This window comes from Buceros rhinoceros, unplaced genomic scaffold (genome assembly GCF_000710305.1).
Source record: "Buceros rhinoceros silvestris isolate BGI_N320 unplaced genomic scaffold, ASM71030v1 scaffold47040, whole genome shotgun sequence".
Lineage (NCBI taxonomy): Eukaryota > Metazoa > Chordata > Aves > Bucerotiformes > Bucerotidae > Buceros > Buceros rhinoceros.
The window spans coordinates 24,014-38,701 of NW_010389908.1; the positions used below are offsets into that span (position 1 = coordinate 24,014).

At 37.9% G+C, this 14,688-nt stretch overlaps 1 protein-coding gene across 1 annotated transcript in view; it reads left to right on the forward strand.

The window, feature by feature from the left end:
- Positions 1-10,113, forward strand: part of TBC1D19 (TBC1 domain family, member 19) — a gene marked incomplete at its 5' end in the record, with an annotated part of 32,299 nt that extends 22,186 nt beyond the window's left edge. Inside the window, 7 exons of the mRNA XM_010135475.1 lie at positions 1,157-1,201; positions 2,457-2,489; positions 5,426-5,535; positions 6,778-6,869; positions 7,613-7,728; positions 8,671-8,741; positions 9,754-10,113. Of these exons, the coding sequence (XP_010133777.1) occupies positions 1,157-1,201; positions 2,457-2,489; positions 5,426-5,535; positions 6,778-6,869; positions 7,613-7,728; positions 8,671-8,741; positions 9,754-9,822 (536 nt within the window). The remainder of the gene's footprint in view (positions 1-1,156; positions 1,202-2,456; positions 2,490-5,425; positions 5,536-6,777; positions 6,870-7,612; positions 7,729-8,670; positions 8,742-9,753) is intronic.
- Between the last annotated feature and the right edge of the window lie 4,575 nt (positions 10,114-14,688).

Below are 14,688 nucleotides of genomic sequence, written 5' to 3' on the forward strand. Positions count from 1 at the left end.
CTGTGCGGTGTAAATCCAAAAGGCTTGTGGGTCCTATTTTTGGCTAACTTTCCAAGAGATGTGCTTTGTGCTAAAAATACTCTCCTTCCACATTGCAACTCCCGGCTGTACAGCAGGCAAACTATGGAAAGGAAAAGTAAAAAATTGTTTTTAGTTTAATGAAACAACTGATTTCTGTAATTGCAAGATGCCGGGTTTTATTTTCGTGGGGTAGTAGGCAAGAGCTTTGCAGGGTAATTTTGAATTTAATTCAGTCAATTCATGCTACAGGAAAATATCTAAGTCTAGATTCCATTGAACCTGACAAAAGTTCCCTGTGCTAAATTCTTCTGTGTAGAGTGAACAAAATTCACAGAGATCTAAAGGATCTCTGAATATTCTATGAATTTCATAGAAGTAATTACATTTTCTAGTTGATTTTTCTCATTTTAAAACCAAAATAATTACAGTTTTCAATTAGTTGTAATTATGCTTGAAAACACTTCTGTATTTCTAAATAAATTGTTAATTTTTTAATAGCGGATTTTAAATTATTAGGTTCTGTAGTTAAAATATGGTTAACTAATATAACATGTTCATTTTGCAGAGAAGATAAAATATGTCAGTCTATACTCAGTATCAGTGTTTGTCTTCACTTTAATCTTTTGTATCTAACAGATTATTTAAATGGGGTTTTTTGTTATTTCAGAACTGTACCATCTGTCTTCCTCTCTGTTGCAGGGTTAATGAAGCATTGAATATCTTTTTTATCTGTTCTTACATCTTTTTAAATGCCTTTCCTGTCCCTAGGTCAGTCTACTGCAGCATGACAGACTAATCCCTTAACCTTATCCCCTCATAGAGCTTCACTGTCTTCAGGGTCTGCAGCAAACACCTTTAGGGCTTGTAAGACACACCCAAATAAAATAAATGGGATAGCATTGCTGAAATCTTCCTCCTCTTTTTTGCTGCTTGCCATCCTCCCACACGGTACTGCATTTTAGTCTTATAACTGATGCCATACCTGTCCTATTGCATCACTTGCTTGGTTTAGACAATATGGAATGGTCAATAGTGTAATTATTTAAGATTTTTGTAATTGTATCTCTTTTAAATTTAAATCTTTACACCTTTTAACTGATTAATCACATTTTAATTGTGGTTTGACGATTCACAGGAAAACTTGGAATGGAAGAATACGCTGTCTTCTATCCTCCAAATGGTAAGAATTATCCTATTGCCTCCTCTAGTGGTAGATTGGAAAGATACAGGATTTTTTTCTCAAATACATGATGACTTCTTTTTCTGTTATAAATTACATTTCGCTGTTATTCTGTAGGATTCATTAACTTAAAGAAGTAAGCTGCACTGAAGCTGCTCCAAAACCACATTCAGCCTGGTATTAGTAGTCACATAAGGAGTTTGTCTGTGTGCGTGGGAAGGAGAGGAAAACATCTTCTGGTGCAGCAGCTTGTTTTCCAATCTTGTATCACCACTTACAGGATCTGAACGATGCATGCTGAAACTGTCTGACCCCCAGCTTTACAGTACTCAACAAACCACACCTTAAAGTCTTCTCCTTTCAAAATCTGTGTTCATTAAAAAAATTCCCACATAACTAAGCTATATAATAAATTAATATCATTGCTGTTGTTACTTCCATTGTTCAAATTCTTTTTTAATCTCTTATTTTTACCATTTCAATCCCTGTCTATTGAATCCTTTCCTTGGTTTTGAGCTGCATTTGTATTTTATGTTCAAGCTCTTTGCTCTGGCTTTCAAGGCCTTACATCACCAATCTTAAATCTGTATCTCCGGCCTTGTATTTTATGTCTTCTGTGGTGTCAGTTGTAGCTATGGCTCTAGTGGTGTCAGTTGTAGCACGTATTTTTGTTCCCCCTTCTTCCATTCTTGCTCTGCAATTCTTTGCAGCTTTGTAGCCATGAAGCATTGTCCTTATGACCTTTTGCCAAAGCAGCTCCCTCTTACCAGTCCTACATGAAAATTAATGAGTGGGAGCTAAGATCAGCTGGAAAGAATAACTATCATGAAAAAACTGCAAAGTCCTCTTGGTATGTTTTATCTGAGGACTACATGAATTGCTAGGGGTTTTGGCCTCCTTTTTTCCTGCTCCCTCCTTGTCAACGCATGACATTTAGAGGTTGTTATGTATCTGAAATTAGGTTCTGGTTTCAGCAAAGTTTATATGTAATAACATCATGGAAACGGAGCTTTTCTTGGCTTTCTAGGAACTATAGCATGTGTTTAAGCACACACCAAATACTTGGTTGTACTGAAGTGATACAATTCCTGTGCTTAAGTATTTGCTTGACTGTGATCTAAGAATGCAGGTGCCATAACAAGGAAATATTTTATTCCTGTGGTAAGCAGAATACAATTTAGAAGCATGTGAAAAAAATGGGTTTTTTTTCTCCATGGATATAAAGAACAAAAAAAGAAATGTTTTTGTTTTGTAGGTGTAATTCCTTTTCATGGCTTTTCTATGTATGGTAAGTGTGACTCATAAACTTAAAACCTCAGGATTGCTTTTTATCATATTGCATTAAAAGCTGAAACTTTTAAACTTATGTATATTTTGTTTCTTTGTTGTGAAGACTGTTGTGTATAATTTGAAAAATTCCAGTCTGTTTCACTTTACTTACATAGCAGCTCACTACCCTGTGGGAGTTCCTTCTTTGAGAGCTAATAGCTGAGCTATGCATCTTGATGTATGGCGGGGGGGGGCGGGTGTTGGGGAGAAAGTTTGTTGACAGTGCTGTTTTCTTGTGTTTTATTTCTGGGTAGATCAAGTTACCTGTAAAAAGAGTTCTTGAAAACATGAATTATGTGAAAGGCCAGATGTTTTATTGGTTTGCCCAGAACAGGTGTTAAAGGAGCATTAAGTAATAGGATGGTCACTACTTTACTGCACAGAGGAAAGGTCAAATTTCAACAAAATTTCTAGGAAAAAAGCAGAAAAGTCTCCTCAGGTCTCAGATGTAACAAGGTGGCTAGTGCAGAGATACTTGAACAACATTAGACTATTTGTTACAGCTTTTCAGTTTTTTCTTTTGATTTACCAAAGGTCTTCATAGCATCACAGGGCAGATTTTGAGATTATACTTAAAATGCTGTGTTTATAAAGTGTAATCGTGATCACACGATCATTAATAAGGTGATTTAAATATTAAATGCAAATTTGAACCTAAGGGATCTTAAGTCTTTGAGGTCACAAACAGCTTAGTTACAAACTCTTCCTTAGGTTCTCAGTTGGAGACTTTCACTTCTTTATCTAAATGCTTTTCAAAATACTTGGATTTGAGAGAACATTATCTCTTAAACTATGTGTGAGCTTCTTCCCTCCCTCCTGTCCTGTCTCTTAGCAATGGCTCAGAATATGCTGGTAGTGAGAAGAGGGGAGGCTGAACAGCAAGGGAGCAGAAACACAGTAGTGTAACTCCAGGCTGTGGATAGGTAGTGGGACCAAGCAGAGCACCCTGTGTATTCCGCACTGTATTTCTATAGGAGGAGTCATCCAGGTCCTTATGTAAATCCTGTACGTTTTTGTGTGTTCGCATGCATACAATCGTAGGGTGCCAACTGTCAGGCACTGTTTTCTGTTATCCTCCTGGTCTTTATGTACATACGTACACTGCCAAGTCTTCCACCTCCATCTTCGATCATTAAAAACATACACACTGGTAACACCCTAAGTTTTTCTCACCCCAGTGTAAATACACATTTCTGTGAACAGCAGAAATGTTAGCACCCCACCTCTCATACACATATGCCACTACTTTCTAATTAAGCCACCTTCTCTGATATATATATATATGAATATTAATTCACACATGCATGCACCCACGTATATATATAATGTAAATAGATCTATGTGCATATGTATACATATGCAGACAAATGTATCCATATTCCTAGCTTTGTGTGAATAAAAAAGGGAAGGTGACTGTAGAAACAGAGCCTGTGGGTGTGTTAAAATGTAAGCTGTCATCCGTGATGAATGCACCTGTAAAATGGAGCTGTAGATGTCCTGAGTGGTCAGATAAGAAGTATGGGGGCCCCTCCAAAGGTAATGCCTCCTGATTTATTACGTTGGCCCATGCTGTCAGAGGTGGATGTTGCTGGTCTGGCAGTAGAGGTTGAACCTTCCCGCCAATATTCTGTTAAATTTGTTGCTGTGTGATAGACGGCGGCAGAGGGGCCATCTGACAACACAGTGTCTGACATGACAGTGCCTATGGAGCAAAGGTGTGTAACTGAATCCCTCCATGAGGGAAAAATTGCACCCATTGACATTCGTCGATGCTGCTGAACGTTTACGGAGACCAAACAGTGGGTGTCAGCGCAGGGAGGAGGTGGGTGGCGTGTTCAGCAGTGGTGACAGTGATGGTGGGTCACCTCCACTGGTGCAGATTTTTACGAGCGTGGCACACAGGCTCTTGTTCATTGTTGGTGAAAATGCACAGCCAGTGGTGGGGACTGTGTCAAAAACCAGTGTTTTGTAGCTGAGAATGTGCTCTATCAAATGGTGTTACTGCACTCTTTGTATCTGTTGCAGTTTCCATGGAAATAAATAGTAGGCATTACTTTTGGAGTGACCTACGTATGTTTAGAGAAATATATGTAAAACAACCGTCTGTGAAACATCCATTGAATGAATGGAGTAGCAAGGGGAGGGATCTGATTATGTTTGTGAAGAATATACATACAACAGATTTATCTGTATGCTGGACTTTTACAAAAAGAATAAAGGGACCAATTGAAAAAAAGTTTGAGAACTACTGCTTTACCAAGAAGTTTGCAAACTGCTGCTTCTAGCCAAGTCTTCATTTGAACAGGGTATAGTAAAAGACTTCTGAACAGTGAACTACCAAATCTCCATGGTTTTCTTATCTTACAAGAAATAAACAGGTCTCTGTCAGCCTGACATACTTACGTGATGCTATTGCAGCAACCGAAAGCTGATTTTTAATATTTTCATTATTATGAAGACCCATTATTATGGTCTTACAAATGAGGAACCAATTCAGAGATGGTCACTAGCCCAAGGACACTTTGGAAGTTGGTTGAATAAAAAACTTGCATTGTTCAGCATATCACTGCCCTGCACCCCAGAGAAACTACCCTTAAAGTGTATTTCTTATGCTTTGGAAGACAGCATTATAGTAAGCAGGTTCTAATTAGTTTAGATTCTTGAAATATATAGAACTATTACCTAGAGTGTATTGTATGCCTTTTCTTAACTTATTACATCAAATGACAGACACTATTATAAAATACTTCCTTCTAAATAATTGGTTTAGTATTGTTTTTATAAATTGTGCTACTATAAATTTCTTGTTTTTTCCTCATACTTCATGCACTTAATCATTGAACTCTTTTAGCAGTTTACAGTGTTGAGTCAATTATAATTCTTTTATTCTTTCAGTTGCTCCGCTTTGTTTTCTGTACCATGAACCTTCCAAACTGTATCAGATATTCCGTGAGATGTATGTGCGTTTTTTCTTCAGACTCCATTCCATCTCTTCTCATCCCTCTGTAAGTTCATTAGGAATTAAAACCCACTCACTTGATACTCTGTTTGCTGTGGAACCATAAGATACAGTGGCATGATTTTCTATGTGATTGAAACGTATCCTTTTAAATATAATACAATATTTCAGGCCAGCTTGGAAAAGTTATTAGGTAATTCCAGTTTGGATTCTTTTCTTCTATGTCAATGAACTTTGCAACTTTGCTATAGGATGTCATATACTTAAAAATAATACCGTTTTCATTTTATGAGGGTGTAGGGGGGGGTTGAGTCTGATCTTTTGTGTAAATGGTTTCTCAGTTCAAGAAGTCACATAAATGCATGCTCACTTTCATTTTAATTAATGACTTGTAAGTGCACACTTTAAAGTATTTTCTGATGTAGAGGGGCTAAAATATAGTTTTACAGATACAGATGATGTTTCAGTGCTATGAAATTAATGCCTGTTTCTTTAACTCAAGTATCTTTGTGTGACGGCACATGCTTTTTTATCACTGCTGGATGAATTTAAATAATTTATGTCAAGGACCAACTGCCTTGAATGTATGACAAATGTAGAAATTTGCTTATCTTCTATTTTTGAAGAATAAAACATAGTAAATATGTTTTTTTTTTTTTTCTCCTTCTTCACAAAATGCTGAATAGGTATATTACTTCTTGAAAATGTTTCCTGGTTAAAAGAAAATACTTTCCTTGATATACCATTGCAAGGCTGTGCTTTGTGCTTTCAGTCATTAATAGCAGGGAAATGGGTCAGACAGGAATCTATTCATTTTCATGTTAATTTTTAAATGAAATTTTAAACTGTGTTTACATTTAACTTTTTTTTTGTAGTTACCACTGCTGTTTGTTTATAGTTATCAGAGAGGTACTGTTTTTCACATCCTCTGTTTTTTTAGTGCGCTGAGGCCTATTTCATCAAAGTGGAAATATTTCAACTAGGTCATATTATACTAATCCACTAAGTACTTAGACCCTGACATACAAATACCATAAATAACTTAGAGGAGGAAGAGACTATCACAACTTACCACGTTGCTAATACATATATAGAATTGTAGGAGCAAGGCTTTAGTGACTGAAGGCATTAGAGCTGCTTGTGCAATGCTTACCTGAGGTGTGTGTTATGTCATTAATAGTATTGTATTGCTTGAATTAAAAATTCATGCGTACTTACAGGCTGATACTGTTTTCTCAGATTTAACAGTATGAGTGTTAGTATTCAGGATATGGTCTTGTTTCACTAGGGCATTGTATCATTGTGTTTGCTGTTTGAGACTCTTCTACAAACCCATCTGCCCCAGCTCTTTTACCACCTTCGAGAAATTGGGGCTCAGCCGTAAGTACTTCTTGCTGACTTGCTACAAATGTTGCAGATCCACTGTTCTGAGAACGCTGATCTGTAGTGGGAATTTAAAGTATGTGGGAAATTATTCAAAAGTGCAAACATCAATGTGCCATTTTTTTCTTGAAAATCAGTTGGGAGTCCTTTGTCTAGCCTGCATATATGTGCTTTGTGCATTTCTTCTGTGTGTTCTATTAAAAAGAGAGGGGAATTGCTCTATGAGAAATGCTGCATTATTCAGCTAAGTTTCAGTTATTCATGTCAGATCTGATGGAACTCAGTGATTTATTTCCTGGGGGACAGAAGATACGGAGATACATTAGTTATAGCAGAAGGTATTGGAAGGGAAGAGGGAGCAAGAAGCTGTCATTGTATAGAGTACTCATGGCACCAAGTGCAATAGAACCTGAAAGTCTTGCTGTTATAATTGGTATCCATCATAATAGCATAATAGGAGAAAGGATGAAACATTGGGGGCAATAATAGCTGAGGATCCCTCTAATGTGTGTGTTTGGTCAGAGTATTTTTATGATATTCGTACTTTGTCAAATGAGATGCTAAGTAGTTTTCTGATGGCTGTTGCAAAAGAAAATACTGATGATTAATGCAGCAAGAGAAAATGGCTATTCTTCTTGGAAAAGAAATGCAGATGAATGATGAAATATTTTCAGTTTAGAGAGGTCTGACCATGATGGGAGACAGAAATTGAATAACTGTTATTTATCACTTGTTTGCAGGCTACGAATTTCATTTAAATGGATGGTACGAGCATTTTCTGGTTATTTAGCTACAGATCAGCTCTTGCTTCTGTGGGACAGAATCCTGGGATACAACTCTTTAGAAATTCTTGCTGGTAATAGACTTATTTTTACAAAATGTATTAAGTCCAGGTGGATGTAAGCCAAATACGTGTTAGCTTCAATGTGTTTTGTGACGAGAAGGGCATAGTTGCTCTTTGAATGCTGAAAGCAGATTACATTCATGTCACAGAGTATAACTTTTGGGAAACTAGAATTCCATAAATACTGCTTCTCTAACAAAAACATGCCAGGTGGTTCTTTTTTATGATAGCCCCTCAAAAATGCTGAGCGGTCTGTGAACAGAACATAGGATGTTCTCCCAGCTTCAGTGGTAACAATAAATGAGCTCATCACCTTTCACAAAATACAAGATTCATGTTACTCATTTATGGCAAGTACTTACAGCAAGTGAGGGTTCCCCTGATTTTGCTGGATTTCTTCTTTTAAAGTCCTATTTTTTAAGAGACTTTGAAAGTTTTGTACTTATTTTTTATCAAGGAAATAATGTCCTGAGATTTATTCAAGGTTTATGATGGGGGTTCTAAACGCATGTAACCTTTTAAAGGGTAACCTGTTAAATACAAAGTAGGTGAATAGAAGTTTTGCTTTCATTTATATGTGTAGGACAACTCAGTAGCGAGATATATAAGATAGTACAAAATAAACTTTTTAAAATGTTATATTCGCAACTGAAATATTGCTATTTAAAGAAATTAAAATTATTGCCTTAGAAATGAACAAACAGTAAATCACCTTGTCCCTTTAATTAAAAGCTAGTCATCTTAAACTCAAGCAATTTCAGACTTTTCTGAAATAACGTTCTGGGTTTTCCTGTCAGTTTTAAAGAGTGGCCAAGATACCAGCTATTCGTGGTTATCGTTCTTCAGAATCAAAATAATTACTCTAAGGGAGTGAGAATTGGTATTTTACATCAAGATTAATTCTAACCACTAATTAACAGGTCAGCAACTTAAATACTGGGCATTTTCTTTCAGTCCTGGCAGCTGCTGTGTTTGCTTTCCGAGCAGTCAACCTGATGGAGGTGACGTCACTGGCTGCAGCTGAAGTAAGGATAAGTTTCAGTTAGAAGAGATTGAAATAGTTTCTGATGCTTTGCCAACAGGAGTAACTTAAGCTTCGCGTGGCGCATGGTACATAGTGCAAATCTTTCTGCCTGAATTCTTACCGTAGATAAAAAACCTAAGAAAATTGTGAACATGAAGTACATAATGCTGCTTTTCTGGAGTAAAGGGAAATAAGACAGTCTATTTGCTGCAGAAATGGAGTGTTGTCAAATTATTTGGTACGAATTTTTTTTTTTCAACTTTCACACAGAATCTCTGTTTGTGGGATTTTTTTTTTAAATATTGTAGAGGTTTGTATGTTTTCTCTCAATATTTTTTAATGCAGTTGGTTCTGTGCTTTTTGATATTACAAAGATTTTTACAAGATTACTTTTGCCAATACTGAATCTGAAATTTCACTGAGAGTACTGCCATGGGAAATGAAGAAAATTAAGTCATTAAGATGAAGATTATTATTGTTTATCTCTAGTAATTTTTTTTTTTTTCAAAAACCTGGTGATGGTTTTTTTTTCCCAAACTTTGAGAGCTTGTGATGACTTTTTGTTTTAAACACACTTTCATGAGAAGACATTGACTATTTGAGTCATTACATTGGATTTACTTCACAAGTACTAGCCAAGCCACAGGATAAGGATTCTTAATTCCCAATTATTTTTAGCAGCAAGTTGAAATGTTAGACTCCTTATTCACCCATGATGCCATGTATATTTGAAGTAAGGCTAAAGGCTAGAATAAAGTTACTTGGTTTATATACGTAAACATATGCTTTTTCTTTGAAATGTTAGAGTGAAAAATAAGGGTACTAACATATAAAACAGCATAATTTGTTCTAGCCAGGTCTGAATCTAGTTACTGTTAGTAATAAATAACTGTTTACTGTTAGTAAAAAATACTGTTAGTCAGTATTTTAATCTTTTTCTGATTTCTTGACTTGCTTTAAAGCAATTTGACTCACGTGTCAAGTTTAACAAGCCTTTTTGTTTTTTATCCTAGGCTGTACTTGCTGACCTTTCAACCCTGAAAGTTATGCCTCTTCTTCAAATCTTCTTGTTTGCTACTTGATCCGCTTCAACCATACTGGTACCACAATTCCAGTCTTTCTTGAGAAGCTGATCATCAACTATGCAATGTCTGCATAAAACCAAATAAAACTGTATGTATTGAAGTCATGACTTGAGAATTTTCTAACTGAAAACAATTCCTTTGCACACGAGTGTGTGCAGTGCATGCTGCTGAATTTCACCACAACAGCAATGGTTATTGTACATGGAGAATCACTGACTGTGCAAAGAAACGATATGAATCAGTGTCTAAAATGCATGTAATACTAAAGTAAATAAAGTAAATGTAATTCATGATCCGAGTTTAGTGATGTTTATCTCAGAGTTGTGAAAGCTCTTTTCCAAAATGAAATTTCTTTTTCAAGCTCAGAGGATATCAGCTCAAATACTGTCAATTGAGAAAATACAGTGCAACTTGCAAGAATTTTTTTCTCATTTTCTAAGAAAAAGTTAGGATCATATGCCAGTTTTGCTATCTTCACAGAAACTCCTCCATGTTCTTGCTCATGTTAGCTACTTGTAGACACGTAGTCACGCGTTCCCCATTCATCTGCAGTCAGGTGTACAGCTATGTCAGCCCTCTTCTAAACTCCTACCCAGAGTCCCATCAAAGGCCCTGCGTCATAAAAATATGTTCCCCTGCAGAGTAGGCCTGAGCCTTCAGAACTTGTCAGAGCCAGGCCTTGTGTGAGCCAAAACATTCCCCTGAGCATGATGCCAAGCGTCCTTTTGCTGTGACCCACACCCTCTTTGGGAGAGCAGTGCTACGCCTTTGCCAGTTTTCCAGCCTCTCTGATTCAACAGCTGAGGCTTCAGTTCAGAATCCAAACTCGTATCAGTGTGTGACGGATTGTCACCATGCTGTCGGGCTGGCTCATCATCTGTTAGCGATCATACCGTTTTGTGAGGTATTCCAGCTTTTTCCACGGATTTGTTTAATACCGAAGTTGGAATCAGTAATCTGATTGTATTAAGCATATCTTAACACCTGAAAAAGGATCAAAGTCAAAAGAACATAAATGGGTAACACAGCCACTGCGTTTGCCACAGAGCTTTTGTCATTGGCTAATTTGCATATCTGTAGTTGTTTTATGTACAACTCCATTACCTGTAGTTGTATGTAGTTGTACATACTGAATGTACGACAGTGAAACGGGAATCCTTCACAGTTTGCTCAAAAGCTGTCTGAAAAGTGTTCTAAACTGTGGTCTTAGGGTTATGAGCTTTAAGTCTGTGATTGTTGTTGTCTCTGTCAGGATGATGTAGTAAGAAACTTAAAGAATTTTTTAGATTGTTAGTGTATTTTTAAGGATAATTTTAGAAAAGGTAAAGTTGTGGACTCAGTATGATCACTTATATAAAGAAGCAAACTGCTTAACAGACTGCTTAACTGCTCTTGCAGTTTCTAAAATCCGCAGAATTAAGGAGCAATTTAGCAATTATGGTCTTACAAAGCAGTCACACAGATTGTGGCTCTGTAAGGCCATTTCAAGGCTCCATGGCTTTTTAGGGAAACAAAAATATTTAATAAATAGCGAGGGAGATTCCCTAGAAGCCTGCTGACCCTCTAATTCCCATCGCTCTGTCCAAGTATAGGGTGCAGAATCTGAATGTTACCCTAACCCATTCCATACTGGGATTTTTGAGCATTATTTTTCTCTTTTTTTCATTTTCAGTAGCTTTAAAAATGTTATAAGTAGACAGAGATAAGAGAGTGTTGGGTTCTTGTTTGAACAAGCAGTTCTGTGACTAACAGAATATGGTCTGTTTTCCTCTGACTTGGCATCTCGTTATTCATCCTAACAAGCTTTCATCTCCCTTGTGTTCCCCTACCTTCCCCACTGGAGTATTTAAACTCCTCCTCCTGACCTCCACCTTCATTTCTCCTGATGGCTGGATGGGAGATGCTCTGCACCTAGTGCGGGTCAACATGCATCTTCAGCTGGACCACTCGTGCTGACTGCCCAGGCTGGCTGCTCCGTGATGCTGCACCTCTTAATTCAGGGTTGGCCAAAGGCTTCACAGAGTTCGTGCAGCTCTTGAGCCAGTGTCCTATGGAGTGGCTGCTGCAGCAAATCTCTTGAAAACTGCTGCTGCCTTTTGTCAGATGTTTAAGGTCACTTTTTTGGGACACAGAAAGAGGCGTACACACAGAGACACGTATACAAGAATAAAGAGTACAATGGCTTTAAAAATGAGATTGAAAACGAACCAGACCCTCTACTTAGGCTTCAACTATACCATTTGATTTTTGTTTGTTTGTTTTTTAATTTGTTTTAAAAAAATTGCTTTTACTGAAGGGTTACTGTTTTCATGTCCCACTCAGTTTCTCATTTTTAGTTCCAACAAAGTGTTTCAGATTCTGGCTGACATTGTATCTTGCTTAAATAACACACTTTCATTTCAAATATGTTTTTAAAATATTAAAATGGCTCATTTTTATTTCACAGCTAGACATTCCTCTTGTATATGTAGGTGATAATACTTTAACTTTAGAGACTAGTTCAAACCGGTTGATGTCATTTGGCTTCCAAATTCCTAAAACTCCGTTTTCATTTTTTATGTTTTAAGTAAAGGCCAGATTTTGACAATAGAATCATAGCTACACTGATAATTAAATTGATATAAACAGGCATAGCTGAACCTTCAATGGCTCAATTTAGCCAAATTGTTTTTCTTGGTCTGTTCCTCCTGTCTGAGATCACTACAAGCAGACATTTCTGTACAAGAACCAATTGTCTCCACATTTGTAGATAAAGATCAATTTTTTGCTGTTTACCTTAGGATTCTGGCTATGGTCTGTCAAAGGTTTCTTGTAATGACAAATAGACTGTTTAAAAGATGTGGAAGTTAATAGGCTTATCTAAAAATGTACCCAAGTTATCTTCATTCAGTACGTCCAAAAATATATTGAAACTTCAATCTTGGTGGCTGGGTAACGGAACAATTGAGTAACCAGCACAGTTTCTACTTTTCAGTGGAAGTTTTTTGTCATAGTAACAAATTTTATTATGAGAAATGGAGACTGTAAAACGGTTAGATATCCCAGTGAAGGGAAAAGGCTGGAAAGAGACACTAGTTTTAAGACATGTTTCTTCTTGTTACCAGAAACCAGGAAAAAAAAAAAAAGCCCAAATGCTCTTTTACTGGCTTCTAATGAATCATATTAAATTCTTCCAACAAGACTGAAGGGATTTCATTAAACAGAATTGCCAAATAAAGATCAGTTAGGGCAGATCGATATAGTGAGCCACTTACTAACAATAAATAAGTGCTTATTTAAAAGATACTGGAACACATTGCAAAACAGTAAGGCTGCATCTTCAGTGAGGAAGGGGAAGAGTTGACGTGTTTAAACAAATCAGTAAAATATTCTGTCTAGTGTTTTATGTGAGGAAACAGGGGAGGGAGGGGGAGGATGCAGCAGGGGTGGCGGGACCTGTGGGGCTCTTCCTTTTCCCACCTTTCCTTAGGGCTGTTCTTGTCCATGCCTGGCTGCTGGCAGTGGCTGCTGCGCTGGCAGCTTTCATCCCCGAAGCCCACACAGGAAAGGCAATTAACTGGAGCGCGTAGTTGAGATCAACAGAGCTTTGTGTTTTGTACCGCCAGCTATAGCTGGCTTCCTCTGGCCCGAAAAGCTTCCTTGATGTGTACTTACTGGGAAGGGGAATGCAGCAGGGACGGGACCAGGACCGGGACCAGGTCTGGGGCCAAGGCGAGGGTCCCCCGGGAAGGCTGGCAGAGGAGCATTAGCCAGCCTTCCTGTCCTCCTGGGCAGCGCCAGCAGGAGAAACCGCCCCTGAGAATAATTCCCCTCCACACCGCCATGCTAACAACACTGCACTTTACAAGAAGTGCCGAAGGAGAAGTGCGGTGGGTTGGACTTGTTTTTTACAGCTTTAGGACCCAGTACAGGAAGGAAAAAATACCCTTTCTGGAGGCTTTGGGCTTTTAGCACAAGGCCACAATTGTTGTGAGGGACTACATGTCTCTGAGCAGTTCTGCAAGAGCCGTTTCTCCTAGTAAATAACCACAGAGTAATCTGAAGCCTCTAGAATTGAGAATAATGCTGGTAATTTAAATCGCTGAAAGAATTTTTTTCCTGCGCACTTAATGCTCAGCTTTTTCAACACCTTAAAAAAGCTGTTAAAGCAGGAAAGATAATTTTGATCCAGCAGTGTTAACAGCTGTGCTCTAATTTAAAACAGTGTTCAAGTGTCCCATCTTAGTAATTCTTTAATTAGGCAATTAATAGTATACCTGCCAAATGATGGCCATACAGACCAACTATGCTTCTGAGAAACATCTCGGGATTCTTGTGTCTTCTGTGATGATGTGCAGTGCCACAGAAGCCAGCAGATGTTAACGGGGATAGAATGAATCTATCGTTGGAACAGGATATTCATCCTGGCTTCACCACGATTTCTGAGACTGCAACACATAACCAGCTGTAACACAATCTAACTGATTGGGGACCAATTGGGGACCAATCAGCTGAACACTGATTGGGGACCAGCCTTAAAATTAATGCGAGGGGTGAAATACTATACTGCTTCCTGGCAAACCTTTTTTCCTGTTGTTGTCTCTGTTGAAGCCCAGGGAGGTTCACCTGATTCTGTTATTATCAGACACGCCTGGTTACAAAAGGTGAAATCCACAGTCTCTGAGGGAGGATGTATTGGGGCCTTTATTTGTCCACATTTCAAAATCAGTGTGTTGTTCTAGATGTTGGATTAGTGATATGCACAAACAGTTATCTCTGGAGAACCGGCTGCATGAAGCACCATCACCATGGCCTGGCTTTGCAAATGAAGATCTGGGAAGGGCTTTTCCCACGCTCGCTGCAAGCGATGAGTGCACCCTTCAG